General features: G+C 41.9%; 1 protein-coding gene across 1 annotated transcript; it reads left to right on the forward strand.

Annotated features, from left to right (window-relative positions):
• Nucleotides 1-1,844: 1,844 nt before the first annotated feature.
• HSBP1 (heat shock factor binding protein 1) lies at nucleotides 1,845-6,163 on the forward strand. The gene is made up of 4 exons (XM_057401914.1): nucleotides 1,845-2,000; nucleotides 3,115-3,181; nucleotides 3,353-3,472; nucleotides 4,714-6,163. The coding sequence occupies exons 1-3, from the start codon at nucleotides 1,956-1,958 to the stop codon at nucleotides 3,469-3,471; spliced, it is 231 nt and encodes a 76-aa protein (XP_057257897.1). The 5' UTR covers nucleotides 1,845-1,955; the 3' UTR covers nucleotide 3,472; nucleotides 4,714-6,163.
• Nucleotides 6,164-19,907: the final 13,744 nt, after the last annotated feature.

Here is a 19,907-nt window from a genome sequence, read left to right on the forward strand (position 1 = left end):
TAGGCATGATTTCTTCACAGAGAGGGTGGTCAGGCACTGGAACAGGCTGCCCAGGGCAGTGGTGGAGTCACTGTCCCTGGAAGCATTCAAAGAACATGTAGAGGCCCGTAGTGACAGGATTTAGTAGTGGTCTTGGCAGTGCTGGGGTAACGGTTGGACTTAACAATCTTAAAGGTCTTCTCCAACCCAGTTGATTCTACGATTCCATCTACACTCAGATGAGCACTCAGAGGCCACGCAGGCCCTGTTAAAATAAGTTTATCTGATTGAAAAGAGCAGTTACAAACCCCACCAACTTTCATAAACACATCAAACAAATAAATGGGAGTTATTTCTCAGCATTTTTCCAAGCCAAAAGCCACATTTACTTTTAAACAGGCAACATTTCCCCAAAATGGCACTAAGGGGCTTTTTCATTACTCCTGCAGTGCTCCAAAAGGCACATTATTAATTCAAATGCCCTGCATCTCAGATGTGTTGCTAGTTAGGGGGTAAGGCAGAGTGTGTTGGTGCATTGCATTGGCTTTCAGGTGAAATGGGACATTTGAGAGTCATCTGCTGCTAATGGGAAATGTTCTTCATTTACAAACTCATATTCCATGCTTTTGTTATCTTTTACGTCCATATACAGTAACCAAGCTGTGTAAATACCCACCCATGTCACAAATGAAAACTACAAATGAGTAGTTTTCACCTGAAAAGCCTATAAACATACACTTTGGAAAGCTTATTCTGCTTCCATCCCCACTGCGAAAATCCAGTCTACAAAGCTTTACAGTATCTTAAGGCCCATGTCGCTAATCTGCGGGAGACATGAATTTAATCTAATGCATGAACTTTATTTGTACTTTCTTTCATGAAGACAATATGCCACAATAATATATTCCCTTTAATCATCAATCCATTTACGTAACATTCCCAGCTCCCAGGGCTAATCCCTAATGCCACCCATTCCACAGCCAGCCCCTCTCTGAAGCCAGATTACCTGCACACGCTTGCCGGCCAGGCTCAACTGCTCATTCCCTTTTAAATTAAACGATAAAAGGGGAGATGGGCTCTTCACACAGCACCGCTACTCAGCCTAGGAAAATACATCTGTAATCCCCCCAACCTGCAAAGTTTATTTCCTAAACACCTGGGTGAACTATTAAATCACTGTGTGAGGAAAGCTTTTATTCCCAGTTTCAGATTGAGCTTAATGTTCGGGGGGGGGGGGGGGGGGGGGGAGGGAGGAATCTGTTTTCCTAGAATGGTTTGGGTTTGAAAGGACCTTAAGATCATTCAGTTCCAGCCCCCTGCCACGGGCAGGGACGCCTCACCCTAGACCATGCTGCTCAAGGCTCTGTCCAGCCTGGCCTTCAACACTGTAATTTACCACTTCCTTGGGCAACCCATTCCAGTGCCTCACCACCCTCACACTAAAGAATTTTCTCCTTATATCCAGTCTAAACTTCCCGTTTAAGTTTTAACCCATTACCCCTTGTCCTGGCACTACAGTCCCTAATGAAGAGTCCCTCCGCAGCATCCCTATAGGCCCCCTTCAGACACTGGAAGGCTGCTCTGAGGTCTCCACACAGCCTTCTCTTCTCCAGGCTGAACAGCCCCAACTTCCTCAGCCTGCCTCAGGTGCTCCAGTCCCCTGATCATCCCTATGGGACTCCCCTGGACTTGCTTCCTTGCCCATACAGCTGCGCCAGCGCTTTCGGCACACCGAGCGGAGCTCACCGCTCCCTACTTCCACATCCCGCTGCCAGCGGCGCCGAGCCGCGACCGGCAGAGAGGAGCCAGCACCCAGTCCCACACCCACCGCCAGAGACAGGCCCCGGCGCGGACTACACCTCCCAGAGTGCTCCGGGGCCCTTTCTTCTCGCGAGAGGAAGCATCGGAAGCGGCGAGGCGCGGCCGGAAGCGCTGTCGCTACCCTGGAGCCGGGAGCAGCGCCCGCAGAGCCCGCCATGGCCGAGACCGACCCGAAGACCGTGCAGGACCTCACCGCCGTGGTGAGGGCACCGGGGGTCGCGCCGAGCGGAGCGCGGTCCTGCAGCGGCCCTCCCCTCAGGAGCCGTGAAGCCTTCGGCCTCGCCCCAATCGTGACCTCCTGCTGCCGGGCCCCGCGTCAGATTGCTTGGGGGGGGGGAGGGGGTAAAGGGAGGTTACCTCAGCCTTTGTTGGTATAAACCGTTGCCACTGCGGGCGCGTCCCATGGCGGCACGAAGCCAGGCGCTTCCTGGAGGTGCAGGAGGCCTCCTGTAAGGAGGAGTTACCGGAGGGCTGTGGTTGAGAGCAACGGTCTGGGAGAGAGGGAAAAAGGGCCGTTGTTCTGTAGTCCTCAACGCGGGAAAGACGTGGATCTGCTGGAGAGAGTCCAGAGAAAGGCCACAGAAATGAGGGGGACGGAGCACCTCTGCTATGAGGAAAGGCTGAGAGAGTTGGGGTTGTTCAGCCCGGAGGAGAGAAGGCTCTGGGGAGGCCTTGTTGTGGCCTTTCAGCCCTTAAAAGGGGCCTATAAGAAATATGGGGGGACACTTGTTAGCGGGGCTTGTTGCAAGAGGAAAAGGGGTGATGGTTTTAAACTAAAAGAGGGAAATTAAGGCTGAGAAAAAATTCTTTGGGGACTGAATCACTGGCCCAGGTTGCCCAGAGAGGAGGTGGATGCGCCATCACTGAAGGCATTCAGGGCCGGGCTGGAGGTGGTTCTGGGCAACCTGATCTACTCGAAGACATCCCTGTTCATTGCAGGGGGTAGGACTAGATGGGCTTTGAAGGTCCCTTCCTACCCAAACTGATTCTGATACCAGAACAAGTATCACTGTGATTAACACCAGAGGCGTTAGGATAAGAATGCTGGAATCGGCTGTGGTGGGTTTAGTCCAGGTTGTGGAGAGCAGGCATTTTTGGGTCTTAAAATTGTTTACTGTGAGCTCAGTTCTTCTGTGTGTATATATATATATACACACACACACATACAATGCCTAAATATGGCATTATACTGGAGCTTTTTTGCAGAGTTGAGCTCAGCAATGAAACATTGTACTAACCCCATTATGTGGGATTAAGTCTATAACATCTTCTTTAAAGAAAGCAAAATGGAATTCTTTCTTTCCTTTCCATTAGGTGCAGACATTGCTTCAGCAAATGCAGGACAAATTTCAAACCATGTCCGACCAAATAATTGGAAGAAATATCCTTTTCTAAAGTCAGGTGGTAAACACTACAGAATCGTAAGTATTTTAAAGTATATTTACAGTGGGATTTGTAAGATAAAGTAACCATAAGAGTTTGAGCAAAACTGTAACCAAACAAACCAATGCAACCAGTACTGGATTGCAGTTGTTCCTTAACTCCAGTGAACTTGATGACATGAGTTGTCGCATAGACGACCTGGAGAAGAACATTGCAGACCTTATGACGCAGGCAGGAGTGGAAGAGTTGGAAGGCGAGAACAAGACCCCTGCTGCTAACAAGAGTTAAAGTGAGACAGTTGCTTGCTAGCATTTAAATAAATCCTCGTATTACTTGAAATTACTGACTTTAAAGTAGATGGACTTTTTCTTTTGACTTGTGAAGGAGTCTGAAATTCATGCAGAGCAGATTTACATATATGGAATTGTACTGTATAAAATTATGTACAAGAAGCCATAAGAAGCTCTCCTCAGCAGGCTTCTACTAGCCACTTCACTGAAGTTGTTTTTCCTTATCAGTATTGAGAAGAGAGTTATTTTCTTTGTGTCTGTTTAGTTTTGAGGAAGCTGAATTCATTTTCTTGAGTGAAATCTGAAAGAATGACTGCTTTTGCAGCATGGAAAGGAGGAGAAGTGGGGGAAAAAGTGTTGGTGACAAACCAAACTGTTCTCTTGATTTTTCCTCTTACTGCATTTCAGTGATCTGAAAAGGACCATAATCTCTTCTACATTACCAACATGACCTCCAGCTTTCATAGCTGGAAAGCTGGTAGGAGTGTGGTGCTGCTTCTCCGTCTTCTGCACCCTGTATTGTTCAGCTTCTTTTTAGCTGCAAGAGCCTGTAGACTTGCTGCTGTGCACAGGGGCTGAAGAGTGAGGTACTGTCCATCAGCTGTAAATTCCTATTTGTGTAAGTTAGGAGGTTGCTAGGAGTACCACAAAAATGTGTAAACAAATTCAAGTAATCAGGTAGCACCACACACAGCACTTAGAGCAATCACTAAAGGTGTTTCAGAAGATGGGAGCAGTGCAAGTGTGCGACAGTGGTTACAGCATTGTCCTGGGTTCAGCTGTAACAGTTATTTTTCTTCTTCTTAGTAGCTGGTGCAGTGCTGTAGTCTGAGAACAATGCTGATAACACACCAGTATTTTAGTTCTTGCTAAGTAATGCTTACCCTGATCAAGGACTTTTCAGTCTCACTTGCTCTGCCAGTGAGGAGAGGCACAAGAAGCTGGGTTTCACCTCAGTTTGTATAGAGCTTGAATTTTGTCATCCATGAAAGGTAAATTAAAATGCTAGATGTATCATGTTAGATTAATGTTTTTTTTTTTTATTATTTTTAAAGTGGAACTGACATGTCTCAGCTTCTCTTGGGCTTGAGATTCTGAGGTCACATCTAGAGTACTATGCAGCCTGTGTAGTGGGCATGTCTGTTTGCAATAGGTACACGTCTTGTCTGTTAAGGTACCCGTTTTTTTGTAATACTTTAACAGAAATGCAAATTATTTTATTATTATGTTTCCCCAACAGGTTGCCAATAACTGAAGATGAATCCTGAAAGACAACTTTTTTTCTTTTTTTTTTTCTAGAAATCCTTGGAATTACAGAACAGCTTTTTGCATCTACTGTGTGTAAAAGCATTTTTATATTGTTACAGAGCTTGCATTCCTGATGTATATTGTATAGCTATGGATAGGTAATTTATATTTTGATTTGTGTACTGTAATTTAACTTTTTGAATTCTTGTTACGAGGATCAATTAGTTGTGTTATTAAAACACAGATCTTAGGATCTCAACTGCTGGGTGTATTTTTTTGTGAAGTCACTTTTTCTCTTTCTTATACTTTTTCTAGATGTTTAATTTTTTGATAGCTAAAGGTATAGTGACTCCCATCAAACAGAAATCTTAACTTGTCCTGTGTAACTTTGTGAAGTGAGGCACAAGACTAAAACTTAACATTAATCTTAGCTCTAAGCCTCAGTCACTCAACTAGATGAGGACTGTGTGTTGCTTTCTCATACATGTAATAAGGTGATTTTTGGTAAACGTGAGACTAACATGCAAATCATATCTCCTATTCCTGGTATTATCTTACTTGTGTGTTTTAGAACCAGAAATTTAGATTTAATACTAGAGATGTGTGTACGCAGTTGCGCAACCACTGCCATTCAGGTCTGTTTGTTAGACAGATAAGGAACTATTGACTATGAAAAAAATCTCACTGTGGAATTTTAAGTTTTTTAACACTGTAAAATTCTACTTTGAAACTCTGTCATTTAGCATCACCTGTGAACAATAATTGTCATTAGGACAGTAGGCAGAATAGGGATGGGATTGAGAATCTCTGTATGTGGGCTTACAGTTTAAATCCCTGGCTTGTTGCACAAAATGGTTTGCTAGCAAACCAATGACATACTGAGTAACAAAAAAAAAAGGAGTTAGAATTGCAAATCCTTGCTTCTCTTTGAATAACAGCTAGCTAGAGTTCTTCAAAATACTTGATTTGGAAAGATGTTCACTTTACTAATCACATCCACATATATGGGTCTGGAGTTTAATGGGTTACATTAGAGTATTTTGACAATGTAATATTTAGAAGAGTTTGTATTATGTCACTTGTGGAGAAAAATGACCAATGTTGGACACAACTGACAATCACTGCAATGCTCTTCCATCTTGACACACAAATTTAAAAAGGCACTGATGCCAGTCAGCAGTTATATGTGGACCACACTTATAACTGTTCTTTGAATGCCACCACTTTGGCACCTATGTATTCTGAAAGCAATATGACAGGTCATTTTTTAAAGCTGGGGACTCTAATAAAAGGTCATAATGGGAATTTTGTGAATATTGGAAATGTATCGCTATACATTGTAATACCAGCCTGGGGATCTTTGTAATGTCACTTAAAAATCTAATAAAACTATCGTGGTAACAAATAGTCAGCTTGTATATATTAAAGCAAAATATAGCATATATGTGCGTGTGTTGTGGTTTAAGCCGAGCTGGTAACTGAGAACCGTGTAGTCGCTCGCTCACTCCCCCCTTTCTTCCCCCTGCTCCTGGAGGGATGGGGAGGAGAATCGAAAGACTGTAACTCCCATGGGTTGATGTGAGAACAGTCCAGTAACTAAGGTGTAACACAAACCACTGCTGCTACCACCAATAATGATAGTGATAAGGGAAATAACAAGGGGAGAGAATACAATAGCTTACCACCCGCCAACCGACACCCAGCCTGACCGGAGCGGTGATCTAGCCCTTCCGGGTAACTGCCCCCACTTTCTATACTAGGTATGATGTGCTGTGGTATGGAATACTTCTTTGGTCAGTTTGGGTCAGGTGTCCTGTCTCTGCTTCCTCCTGACTTCCCCTCCTCCCTGGCAGAGTGTGAGGCTCCGAAAATCCTTGGTTGAAGTAAACATTACTGAGCAACAACTAAAAACATTGGTGTTATCAGCACTGTTCCCAGGCTGAAAGTCAAAACCACAGCACTGCACCAGCTGCTAAGAAGGAGAAAAATGACTGCTATTGCTGAACCCAGGACAGCGTGGTTGTGTTTAGTTGCACATCATAGAATGACTTTAGCACAGCCACTGCTTGTAGGACATAAGTCTGGAATACAGGTGTGTTGTGTATAACAAAAGGGTGGGCAATTCATGCCCTGTCAAATCTGGGTTTTACTAAGTAATTACAACACAGACCAAACTCATAGGAAAGTATACTAAGGTAGAGAATCATTTTGTATGATGTTTATTCAACCATAAATCTTCACCTGGCCTTCCTGCTGTGGGAGGAATGAATTTGCTTCCCCTGTCCTGCACACAGCAGTAGTCACCGTGCTTTTCTGCAGTTTATTGTGTCAGAATAACTTTCTGGAAGCTATTCCAGCTGTAAGAAGTAAATAGATTCTTCACACCACTGGAAGGATTCTAGCCACTTTCTAGGAGGGGTAGTTGTCCCTCATAAATTTAACACTTGACTGATCCTGAAAAGTAACAATTCAGTTCCAAACAGGCCCTTCAGACAGGAAGTTATTACTTTAGCTCTTTCAATATGACATATTTTGCAGAAACAAGTTTTATTATGACTCAGAACCTGTGACAGAGCTACATACAAACAGCACGTGGAAGCCAATGCACAGTCCCTTTGGCCACACTTTCTTGAAGTGCAGTTAGTTTAATAGACAAAGCAAAGCAGGTGATGACTGTTCTTAAGTGTTTTTTTATATGGATTTGGAAAAACTTTACCAAATAGTAGTGATTTTGTTTTTTTTCTACTGAATATGCTGGTTCACATCTTACCTGACAAATATATTTGTCCTTTCCACTGGGCTGCCTCACTTGTGAAGAAAAGGATCAAGCTCTTGGATAAGGACTGTCTTACAGAATATGAAGAAAGCTGTTGTGTGTTTTCATTTCATTGAAATCAGAGTGCTGTGTTCTGATCAGGGCTGCCCTTGGAGACTTCCATTTGCATTTTTTTGGTTGTTTATGCTGAACTCTGTATGAACGCTTTAAGCTGCTCCCTGTTCTCACGGTATCAGACACTTGGATTTTATCGCTAATGTATTTAGGTTTTATGTTATTTAGGTTATACGTATTAGGTGAAATAAGTGGAAAATGCACTGTAGAGTGTGCCACATCATTTGTTCTTCTCCATCCCAGCCCAAGCTCGAGGAAGGGGGATAACAAAGCATTTAGCAAGAGAGCATGAGGTGTGGAACTGCAAAGAACAAGTGGAGTATCTACGGGTCCTTCAAAAGGAAGAACAGCTGAGGATGGAGGAGGCAGAACCCCCTGCTCATGTTTTAAGTCCCTCAAGCTCTCCATTGTCTCTGCTCTCACCTCACACCACTCCTACTCTGGGTTTCTATTAAAGTCATCCTCCCCAACCCCTGCTTCTTGTCCATGCTGACTCCTCAGAGCTCCCTGTCAGCTGTTGCTGAAACATTTTTCAGTTTCCAAACAGCCTTCAGGAAACTGCTACATATGGATGCTTGTTCAGAGAAGATCTACAGAAGGAACAGCAAATAGAATGAGTTCTTTTCTATGATGGGAACTATGAGTGACACCACACATGTCTTCAGCCACAGTTTTCACAGGCTGTCCTTAATAGCAGTACTGTTTCCTGAATGCTCCCCTTAAGACCTGAGAACCAGAGCAAGCCCAAGACTTTAGGAGCCTTGTGGCCCATGTATTTTACACTGGGTAATAGAAATAAATTTGAAACTCGTATCTTAGCTCTTCTGCTGTTTTAATTCGTATGTTCATGGCAGGAATTATACTGTCTCAGTACAGAAGAAAAGCATTATAATAACTCCATTTATTGGTCCATTTTGAACCACTTAGGCCTCCTGGTAAGTGACCCAGAATTACGGTATCCTTAAGAGGATTTTTCATTTAATCTCTGCCCAAAAGACAACATACGGTAAATAAGACTGCACACACATAGCTCTTCAGCTAACACCATCTGGTCCATGCACTAAATGTAGCTGGTTATAGGCCAGAGAGACACACTAAATGATGACACTCGCTATCTGCACGAGCTAGATTCTATGCCCTCCTTTCCCTGAGCTGAAGCCAGGTCTCGCAGATGCCTGGCAAGTTCTGCTGCTGGTTTGGGGTAGTGCTCACCAAAAATTACTTGGACTTATCTCACAGTCTGCTGTTGGCAGAGGAGATGGGGAACATTTGTGCACATTCATGTTATACGGCCTCCTCTAGCCTTACCTTCTCAACACTCCCAATGAAGTACCATTGGTACCATTGGTTCCTTTCCTTAGATGAATGAACCACAGGGAATTAGTTTGCCTGAAATTACCATTGAAACCTGTGAGGGACTGAACCCACTGGTCTTTCAATTGCTGGGGGAGGCTGAAGTCACTCAGCAGTTCTTCCTGCAAGCTTGAAAACACATGAAACCAATGCCTTCATATTGTAAATACATTTGACACTGTGTTTTCAAAAAGAAAATCATTTTGATTCCATACGGTTTGCTGTGAAACGTCTGTAACCAAGGCCAGAGACGCTGTCCATCCTCTGTCTAACATTACACCTGAGACAGCAGTTCTTCTGCAGGTATTCACATGGAATCACTTAAAGCTCTTCACTTTTCCTCAGGATGATAACTTTCTAGCACATAGTGCCTTCTAGTGGGCACACTCTCACTAATAGAAAGAACACTACTCAGATCAATTATTTGGTTGCCTTTCACGTACAAGTTCAGATGTTAGGACTTTAATGAGCCACATGCTGGTTTGAAATGTGGTTATTACACAAGACACTAAGGCTTTGTTTACAAGGAAGAAAGTTAACAGGATACACAAGCCACTTCCTGAGCTTTGAGACTTACTGTGCTTTGAAAACCCCTGGTGCTTGCCGAGATTTATTTTCTGACTGCAATGTAGAGTTAATGAAATTAGGTCATTAGGAAAATAAAGCGTGGGAATAGAAACTTTCCATCTTACGAGCACCCTGAGATAGGAAAGATTAAGCACGAATTGTCTGCCTGAAAAATGCATGTGTATTAATAGAAAGTGTTCTTTCATGTCATTTTGCTAAAGACTTGGCATTTTTATTTATGAAGCTCTCGTAGTTAGATCCATATGTAAAAATATCTTCGGTTTACAAAGCTGCAGAACATACAATCCTTGCTCAAGAGATCAAATCCTGTTCAAAATAGCACCTGGAGAAGTGACAGGGTTAAGTGTTCCTCAGGTCTCACATTCATAGGTTCATATGGCAAGTCTGGATGGAAGACCCACAACCCTTTTGGGCAAGCCCCCATACAGGTGTGGAAAATACAGCAAAATAATTCATCTTCTTCTGGGCAAAATGGAGAAAACAGGCAAAGGGCTACTTAAAAACCTTAGATATCCTCTCTTCAAAGCATGTTCATTCTAAAAAGTATTATTTAGTGCTAGAAAGCAGTAAGAATAAATCGAAGAGCACTGCAATAGTAAAATATCTAAGGCCCAAAAGTACAAATCATATTGATCTTTGCAAACAGAGTGATTCTTCAAGGATTTTGTTCACTTGTGAAGTACCAGGAAGACGACACTTCAAGGCTCATCACCAGGTCTTTTAGGAAAAAAGCATGTGTATTTCTTCCTGGCTTTACAGAGCAGTCAATTCTTTTGATGTAAATGGCTTGTCACCAGAGATAAAACCACCTGCCTGCTTGTTTGCCTAAACTCATGCTGAGAGACACAATACAGGGCCTCAGTCATGTTATTATCTTTAAAAAAAATACCTAGTTCCAGCCACTGAGAGTGATTGTTACTGAATGTTATTGTGACATAAGTGGGGAAAAAACAAACCAAAACCTTAGGCTGTTTTTTTTCAGTGAAACCTTAGCCCTCCTGCTATTGACATTCAAAACATCATAAATCAGACTAAAACTTCTTAATAAAATTAATGTGACCGCAAATGTTAAACTGATGACAAATGCAATGGACATTTATTAGAAAGGACATCACTGGGATCTCCAACAACTCAGGCAAAAAATAAAATCAGGTTCTTCCGAGAGGGATACAAATAGATGTGTCATTTTAATAACTTTGACAAGTGTACCATGCAGCTGAGAACTGGGTGCATCTTAAAAGACAATTAACCATAGATGTTGAACAGGATTCACTGCCATGGCAATTCTTGGTGAATACTTTGTCCAAATTATCAGCATTACGCTGTTATACAAGAAGGTGCAGAATTGTGCTTTTCATGAGTAGCCCCAATTCTTACTTTTTTGAACAAAGAATATATTCAGAACCAGTACAGAATCCATAAGCGAAGGCTTTTTAATTCTTTGAGTGTTGGAGGTGGCAGTGGAGATGATCAAGGTACCCTTGATAATGTGGTTTTAAATCATAGAATAATTAGGGTTGGAAAGGTCCTTAAGATCATCTAAAATACTCTTAATGTTATTTTTATACAAGGCCTTCACATTAATGTTGTTTTTCTTTTAGGTCAGAACAACTTCTAAATAAAAATCATGCAGCAGTTTAAGACTTTATTGAGCAACTGTGGAAGTGAATGACCATGATGTTTTAATTGCTTCTCAGGGATTCCGGACATGATCAAGGCCTTCCTCCCTACATCCCCACTGAAGACACTCTTTGGGATTCAAGGTGATTGACAGGTTAGATTATTAGTGCCACTCATTAGTAAGAAATGTAGTCAGTTGAAGCCCTTGTAAGGTCTTTTGCTTGCTCAATAAGGCTCTTGTAAAATTCCATTTTGAGCATTTCTAAAACAACAGGCAACAGTAAACAATATTTAGCAGAATGACACCATCTGCCATTTATTTAGTTTTAGTATCATCTTTCCAGTGTTTTAAGCAAAGATTTGGTTACAAATGCTGACAATTGGCACTATAAATTCTGATTTTCTGCTGTCTGAATAGTAAGGAGCAAAACCAAATAAAGTGCAGATTTAAATCCCAGTTTTCATGCATTATTGAGCTTATGAGAGGTGTTTTCAGACCAATCCGCTCTTGCCTCATGTTCATGGGAGGGGATATGGAAACTACTGAAGAGCATTCAGTGCTGTTTGTAATTGGTTCTGCTTTGGTTGGGTCATCTGGAAGTGGAGATGAGGTTCTGCTTCATAGAGGTAACAGCAAGATGAATGGCTGACAGTGTGGAGCAAGACAAAGCAGTTGCTCTGTATCTCTATTTGGAGGCCCTTCATGTCCCAGTGCTGTTCCTTCTAAAGCCTGGACTTGCAGGAGTGTCCTGTTCTTTCAAACACTGGGAAATTTATAGGAGCTCCGCTTTCTTCCTGTGATACATGACAACAAAACAAATGGAAATTTCTACTGTTTTTACTTGTTTGTAGCCCCATTGATCCAGAGCAATTTAGGAAATCCTGCTCCACCCCCCCGAAAACACTGAACAAAATCACTGTTGCACACATCGCACAAAATTTAAACCAAATTCATGGGACCTGAGGCATATTTAAAGATTAGGGGGCTTTTCATGCCGTAAGTTGTTTTAAAACATCTTTGAAACTACTCCACAGGCTGAAGTTAAACAATTAAAATGCATAATCGCATTTAAAAACCAGCACCAAAAATGTAAGTCACTTTGTCACAGAGGCTGCTCCGGCACGGTCTGATTATTTAATGTTATGCCCTAAAACCAATTTATACCCTATACCCTTGATCTCTATTTCAATTTCAGGACGTTAATGTGTGCACCATTGCTGTATTAGCTGATAGGGCAGAACAAATATTTCAGGAAAAGATATGATTAGAATATGAAATCTCTCAGCCATGTTTAATACCCAAACGTACTCACCTTGCTGGCTTCTCCTGCAGGTTTTCCCACTGGAACCCCATGTTTTATACCAGAAAAGAATGGTTATTTGACATCGGTAACCTGTGAATGTAGAGCTCTAGAGGGAGTATATAGGTGCAATCACTGCTATGAATGGTGAAACTATCAGGCATCAACTAAATCTCCCCAAACTGAACAGTCAGACAAAGAGTCTGTCTCTCTAAGCAGGGAGAGCAAGCATTTGCCATGGAAATCTTAGGATCCAGACAGCCAAGTCCAAAGGTGCAAAGACTATTTGTTCACGTTCCTCTTGGCATTACTCCATTTTATGCAAACTTTCCTCTATCCTTTGTGCTGACCCTGTTTCACTGTATACAGCGCTGCAACAAGAAGATATTGAGGGATTTGGACCACCAAAGCCCACCAAATGTTTTGAAGTCTTTAACATTGCACTGAGTTCTGTTCAGTCACTACTAAAGGAAACAACATGCTAGATAGATAAACAAGGAGACAGAATCACTGTTGCAGGACAAATGATTTTGTATGCCAAGCATCGGCAAAGAAATGAGTGAAATTTGAGGAGAAGCTTATTTATAGGAATTTAGCCAGCAGGCAACATTAACACAAGGGCTACCATTCCCTTTACTATTAATGCTTTATTAATTGTATGCATACAGCTAGTAAAGTGATTCATTACCTTGTTCAAGATATACTGTATATAAATATAGTCTACTATTCCCAAGCGTCTCATATATATTCTGCTAGACAAGTAGTTAACATGCACTCTTTGCAGGAGGCATGGGGGGAAACTGTTCACATACTCCCCAAGTTCCTCCAGCAAAGGAGGGGTGTTGCAGTTGATACCTTGAAAGTCACAGAGAGATAGGGGCAGTGTAAAGCATGTGTATCCATGTCTTGAAACTCAGCTGGGACAGATACAAGTCTTTACCCCCTCAAATGAACATGTGGATACTGTTCAGTGCAGTAACCTATGGGACAGTTGCCATTTCAGGTGGCAGAGGGACTTGCACTGGAACTGGGATCGGTAAGACTGGTGCCTGCTTTGGAGAAGGCAGATCTGTGCTGTCAGTCTTCACAGTGGCACAGCAAAGACTGTAGCAACCTTTTCTATGTCTGCAACAGGGCTGTCTCGAAAGCCCTGCTTAAATAAGCCTGATTCCAATGAAAAGCAGCAAGTAACTTGAAGGAGACAACTTTGCCTGTACTGAGTGAATAGTTCTTTTCGCTGCCTACTCCAAATTCAATCTTAAAGATCTGCCTGGCATTTGTGTAATGAATTTTCAGTCTGAGGACAGAAAGCTTTAATTTTTGGCATCAGTTGGTGTTTTTCTTACTGTTTTACAGCTTGTCTCAGAAGAGGATGGAAATCACCGCCTATAACAACATCTTAAAAACCAAAGAAGCAAGTGGCTCCTTCCTGATGGCAACGCCTGTATATTTTCCAAGGAAGGTTTACTAAGCAAAGGGACTGTGACACTTTGCAAAAGTTCTGCAGTTTCTCTTGTACAAGACAGGGAGGGATGACAAAAGTAGAGAGCTGTCCTTCAAGCGCCCTTGCCTAAACAAAATGAACAGCTTGAGTGCCTATCATTAGCAGGCAGAACACCTCTGCAGGAGGCACACGGCTTGAAACGCAGAGAATTCTGCATGTTTACAGCTAAGTAACTCCACAAAAATCAAGCAGAAAGTTTTCCCGAGGGAATTTATCTATGAGAAAATGTTTACACTAAAGTTAGCGTTTATTAACTGAGTCCGAGTGGAAAAACTGCTATTTGGAGATAAACAGGGAGTTTCAGCTCTCAGAGAGGGGGAAAGGGTCGAAGGCGCACACCCTCAGTGCAAGGATACAGATGATATATGCTTCACCTCAGGGTACTGAGAACTATCTCCAACTCCAAGGTGATGGGTGAGCACACACTCATAGCATAGAATAAATACACAGTTATTGGAAATTTTCCTTAAAGATGGGAATTGCCATGCAATGCGAGTCTGCTTGGAAATGTCTGCTTCTGTCAAATGGGAAACTGGAACTGCTAACCACAATTATGCCATATCAAGGCTTTTCTAGCTTTGTTTTCTATGATTCTGTCTTTAGAATCATAGAAAAAAAATAGGAATTACTTTAAGAAGTCATTTATCTCTCAGTCTGCTTCAAAGCATTAACTATGCTACAAAGGCTGACAGATTTAGTTAAACTGTCTTACAGATGCTCAGCGATAGAGCTTTCAGTGAGGTTTTGTGATTCTGGAGCACTCCTACTTGACCATCCTCTTGGACCAGCCTCAAAGATGATGCTCAACCTGTAATTCTTCAGGCTTTGGATGATGTATGCTGAAGTGGAAGACCAGAAACACTGAGCACAGGTCAAGCAGGCCAAATTCCTAATGATAAACAAGGCTCTTGTACTTTGGTAAGGGATCCTACAGGTTAAGCTTTATCACTGATTAAGTAGACACAGTACAATTCCTCAGAATTATTGCACGAATACCACTAGAATTTTTACTTAACTAAGGAATTTGGATCTATGACTAAAACCCTCTAATCTTCACCCAAATATCTATTGCTATTTAAACATCAGTCCATTCTTGTTGCAATGAGCGTTTGTTAACTCTTAGTCTTGTGGTAATGTTAACTAATTAGATTCCCACTGTTCTCCAGTGCATAGGACTGAATTGTCAACTGTGGCAAAAAAAATCCTGCTAACAGAGAAATATTTCTATAGGTTCAGTAGTATAAATATGTTTTGCTTCTGAGCAGATGTCTTCAGACTGGTGCTACAATTCTATTACAGCTGCTTATTACAGCTGGAGTTTTGCTTCAGTGTGAAATTAGTTCAGGTTTTTGGGAGTCCTTGTAAGCTGGCTTGCATAGAAAATATATAAATCTACTTTTGCCATTGCTTTGATTTTAACACTTTTCAGATATAGCTGGAATTGATTAGTTTCTGAAAAGATCACATCAGTGAGCAGACACATAGGCCAGCCCAACCTAGCCAGGTAAGGTTCAAAGTCAAACTATGAAAGTTCAACAACCTAGAAATCTGCAGTTGTTACACTGGAGTCAGAGGCTCATGACGACAGCACAATCCCTTGATTTTTCCTGTTCCAAAGAGCAGGAACAGATTTATTGCCTGAAGGGAAGGAGTGAAGCAGCACTATAGCATTTATAACTGTCAAACCTAGAGCCTGTGGGACAGCAAACCTCCCACATAACATGAAAAGAGCAAATCTCATCCATTTTCCCCTTTAGATGACAGCTTTGTATAGCCTTTAAAACCAGCCAGGACAGTATTGTTTAATTCATTAGCTGTAGAAAACCTCAATATTTGTTTAAGTATCAATCTCCATTTACTGTAGGATTCTGGCCCACCAAGTAGATTCCATATTCTTTTCCTTTCTCAGAACAGCTGTGTTCTGCATATGTTTGTCAATAGAACTAGGAAGCTTTCATGTAAGTGGCAGATACAATAATCATTCACAAACAGCTAAGAGTTCAAGAGCTATACAATTGCAAAAGAGCCTAAAAGCTGATGGAAATATACGTGATTTAGATAAAGATTAGGTATTTTCCATGAAACCTGTCAAACAATCTTCAAAATGACACAAAGCCATACAGGAAAGTGCTTGGATTAATGTGATTTCAGAACTGCTTGTATCACTATTGTGTACTATTGATGCTAAGCTATTGTCCATTATTTGTCCTTAGTGTATTCAGCTCTTGCAGAACACAGACGAGGACTCAGGCTGAACTAAAGGAGCAGAAAGTGCTATCTTAAATGAAGTCAGCAGAGATAAATCGATAAATGTACAACACCATTTCACATTTTTGAGGATACAGAAGTACATTGTCAGCCTGATGCAGCAGATGGCACTGTACCCTCTCTAATGAAGCCGTGTTTCAGCACAGTGCTAAAGGAACACTCAGGTTCTGGGTGAGAAGTACAGCAGAGCTCCTTACTCCTTATAGTCATTAGATGCTCAGATACCGTGGCAGTAAGTGCCACTGATGGGCCTTAACAGATGGCAGGATCCAGGGTGCTTTTCAACTCCAGGCTTGATAGCCCAATGACCCAGTTGTAGATGGGGTATTGACAATCTGCCTCCCAAAATTCCTATGAAGTGGAAATTGGGCATAATGGCATCATTCATTTCCTGTCCTAAACTCCTTGGTCATTTCCATGTGACTTCCCAAAGCAGCAGTGGATTGTTTCCCAAGCTGTGCTGGGTGATTTCCGAAAAGATGTCTCAGACAGCAAGATGTCTTGTTTAGGCTTAGGGGAGGCACTTTACAAGTTACATAAGTAAGCAAATGAAGACATAATCCTTCAGTTTTTCACAGCCAGCCTCCTTCATGGTGTGCTTCCCTTTCTTTCGCTCTTTCTTTGCTAAGGGAAGCAATTCTCTCACCTCAGTCTCAGAGAGATAGACGGACACATTTCAATAGTAGCACCTTTGAACATGACATCTTGTTGCAATAACACCTTAGACTGCAACCAAATCCCCCATGGTGTTAAAACTGGGCAGAACAGCATCCTTTACTCCACGTCTTAAATTGCTGCTGACAGCAGTATTCCAACCCAGTACATAGGCTGCATATCAGCTACAGATAAAACCACATGGGCATGCTTGTCCAGCATTTTAGGGGTATAACAGGGGTGCAAGGTACTACAAAGCTGAACAAAAACAGTACAACAAGCAGAAGATATTTTACTTACTCTAAATTTGGTGACTGAGAAACGAGATTGATCAAAAACTTAGCAATGAGATTGATTTGGTGACCAAATAGGAAGCAGCATTCTGGCCCACTTTGTCCTACAAAAATAGATATAGATTTCAAACTTCTTTCCAAGCAATGCAAAAACCTGCAGCATATCTGTGTTTCTCTGCAGAAATCCTATTTTCTTTTATTACCCCAGCACAAATCAGAAACAACTCACTTCAATGAAGCAGAATCAGAATGGTGTGAGGAAATAAATCTTTTTGTCCCTGAGGGCTGGCACCATGAGTGAGGTGGGATGGATGGGTACATTACTGATCTCCTCCTCCTCCTCCCCTTAGAATATTAAAGACCCATGACTTTAGGGATGGTGAGGCAGGGAATCCACAGATGAAAAGCACAAATCACACTGTTATCTCACTTTTATATGAAAATAATAACCTTCCTCCTCCTTATCTTCACTTGAATTTCAAACCGCATCTTGGCAAACCAAGGATAAGCACAATTTCTGGTGGCAGTGAAGTCAAATTCACATTGTGCTATTATACCTGCACTGTTCCACTCTCATAAGAAAATACTTGGTGAAGAGAGATGATGCGTCACCCATTATACTACTCCCCTAGCCTCTAACCAAAAAGAGGAAAGAATGGCAGAATCAGCCACCTTCTGCAGAGAATTCATCCTCGTTCCTTAGGTTTTTTTTGGTGTTTCAGACCAAAAAAAGGCAAGCCCCTGCTTTACTTTTGAAGAGTGATTTTTCAAAGTGAACTCATTCTGCCATGATTCTTCTCATGACAGTCTCCATCTTTTTTTTTCCACATCAGCAACTTTCTAATAGCAGCAGAGAAGGAAAGAAGAGCTCCATAAAACAGTATTAAACAAGGAGGCTCATTGGTAATTAAAGTGGGAATGGAGATAAAGGAACAGTGGGTAAAGCCTGCTGGAATGCCTCTTTGGGATATTTCAAACCGCTTTTTGAAATAACATTTCTGTCTTTCTAGAGCTAATTATACATTTGCTGCACACTAAGCAGAAGGCTAAATTAATTGGAAGAACAAAGGTAATTTGTTGCGGGTTGGAATGAGGCCACAGATGCTTGTATCCCTTGTGGGAAAAGAACCGATGACCTGCCCTAGGTTTGTCATAGAAAAAACATGGGATGAAGGACCAGAACGTGCATCCCACCCAGCCCATCAGGCAGCAGTACTACACTCCATCCTCCTCTTCATCCCTAGTTTTGCCAGCCACTGTGACCACCAACTGGGTAGCAGCAGGTGGAAAGTCTCTCTGCCTCTCCTTCCAGCCTCCTTTCATTCTTCCACCATCTGGCAGAAGATTGCTTCAGTGAGAGCTGCCAAATTCAACATGTCAATATTAATCACCAGAGTCACAATGGAGTATTTGTGAGGCCCATACTCATGTTCTGCCTGTCAAATAGATCATCTCCTTTGCGCTGGTTCTTCACAAACAGCTGGAGATTTTTAAACACCTTATTAAAATAGAATAGATCATCAGCAGCTGGAGCATTTCAAAGATGAGTGGGCTTTATGCCAGCAAATGTAGTACTTGCCAAAAACCAGGTGGCAACTATAACTGCAAAACTCTACGAGACTGCTGCCCTTCCTGTTGTATTCATTGATTTGGACAGGCTATACTATGCATTGAATGCCTACCTCCTTTTCCCAGGTTGTCCAGAGTTGCAAATAGAAAACAAGTATTCTCAGGCTTCCAGAATGTCTGCTTAAATATGAAACAATTCTGTAGTTCCTTTTTCTGATGGGCGATGGGGCACCATGATCGAAAAAACCTGCTGAACGTTTGCAGCAAATCAGTTTCTCTAAGGTCCAAGAGAGCCTATACATTGCCAAGCTTGGAAGCCATTCAAAAATATACATTTCAGTTCAAGGTGTTAGTGCTTTTATGGCAAAACGTACACATGCAGTTGGTGTCTTTAAACTCAGTTTTATTCCCCCGTGAGAAGGGTTTAATTGGCTTCAAATAAGAGATCACTGTTCTACGTGGTACAATCTTTCACTTAACACCCAAGAATCCATGTCATGTATTTATATTACAAGAAAATACTCACTAATGAGCTAATGTTTCGCAAACACCCACAGAAATATTTGAACTTAACCACTTTCCTTTTAAACAGGACATGGTGTAGAGAGGGAGGTAGCTTTTTTGGGTACTCACAGTATTGTTGAGAGCACATAGCTGCTAAACAGAATTGTGGCTCTTCGTTTTACTCCCAGCATTTCCCTCTGATTCACTGTTTAACTTCAGGAAGGACACTTAACCTCTATGCGCTTCAGTTCACCCGTCTGTAAAGTAGTAGATAAGTCACCTAATTCACAGGGATGTTATGGAGATTAATTAACTAACGTCTGGAAAATGTCTCAAGATCCTTCTGTGAAAGGCATTATAAGGGCAAAGGATGGTAGTATAGCCATATGCAGAAGGTTTTATCGCTTGGCACAAGACAGTTTGGTGTTATCCTCCTTCCCACTGCAACATCCCTGAGTGTTTTTACAGGCACCATTGACTAATAGCAGACTCACGCAGCTTCGCAGAGCACCATTATCTTAAGTCAAAGGACATGTTGCTTCAACCTCAGGCAAAATTGTATTTAGTTAGCTCCCGATACCGCTGCAAGATCCCCAGTGAGATCAGAGCCCTGGCAGGCTAGATACTGTACACACAGTCCTT

The sequence above is a fragment of the Pezoporus wallicus genome, unplaced genomic scaffold (assembly GCF_028554395.1).
Source record: "Pezoporus wallicus isolate ANWC-B61680 ecotype Strahan unplaced genomic scaffold, APGP_CSIRO_Pwel_v1 contig_7835, whole genome shotgun sequence".
In the NCBI taxonomy this organism is placed as follows: domain Eukaryota; kingdom Metazoa; phylum Chordata; class Aves; order Psittaciformes; family Psittacidae; genus Pezoporus; species Pezoporus wallicus.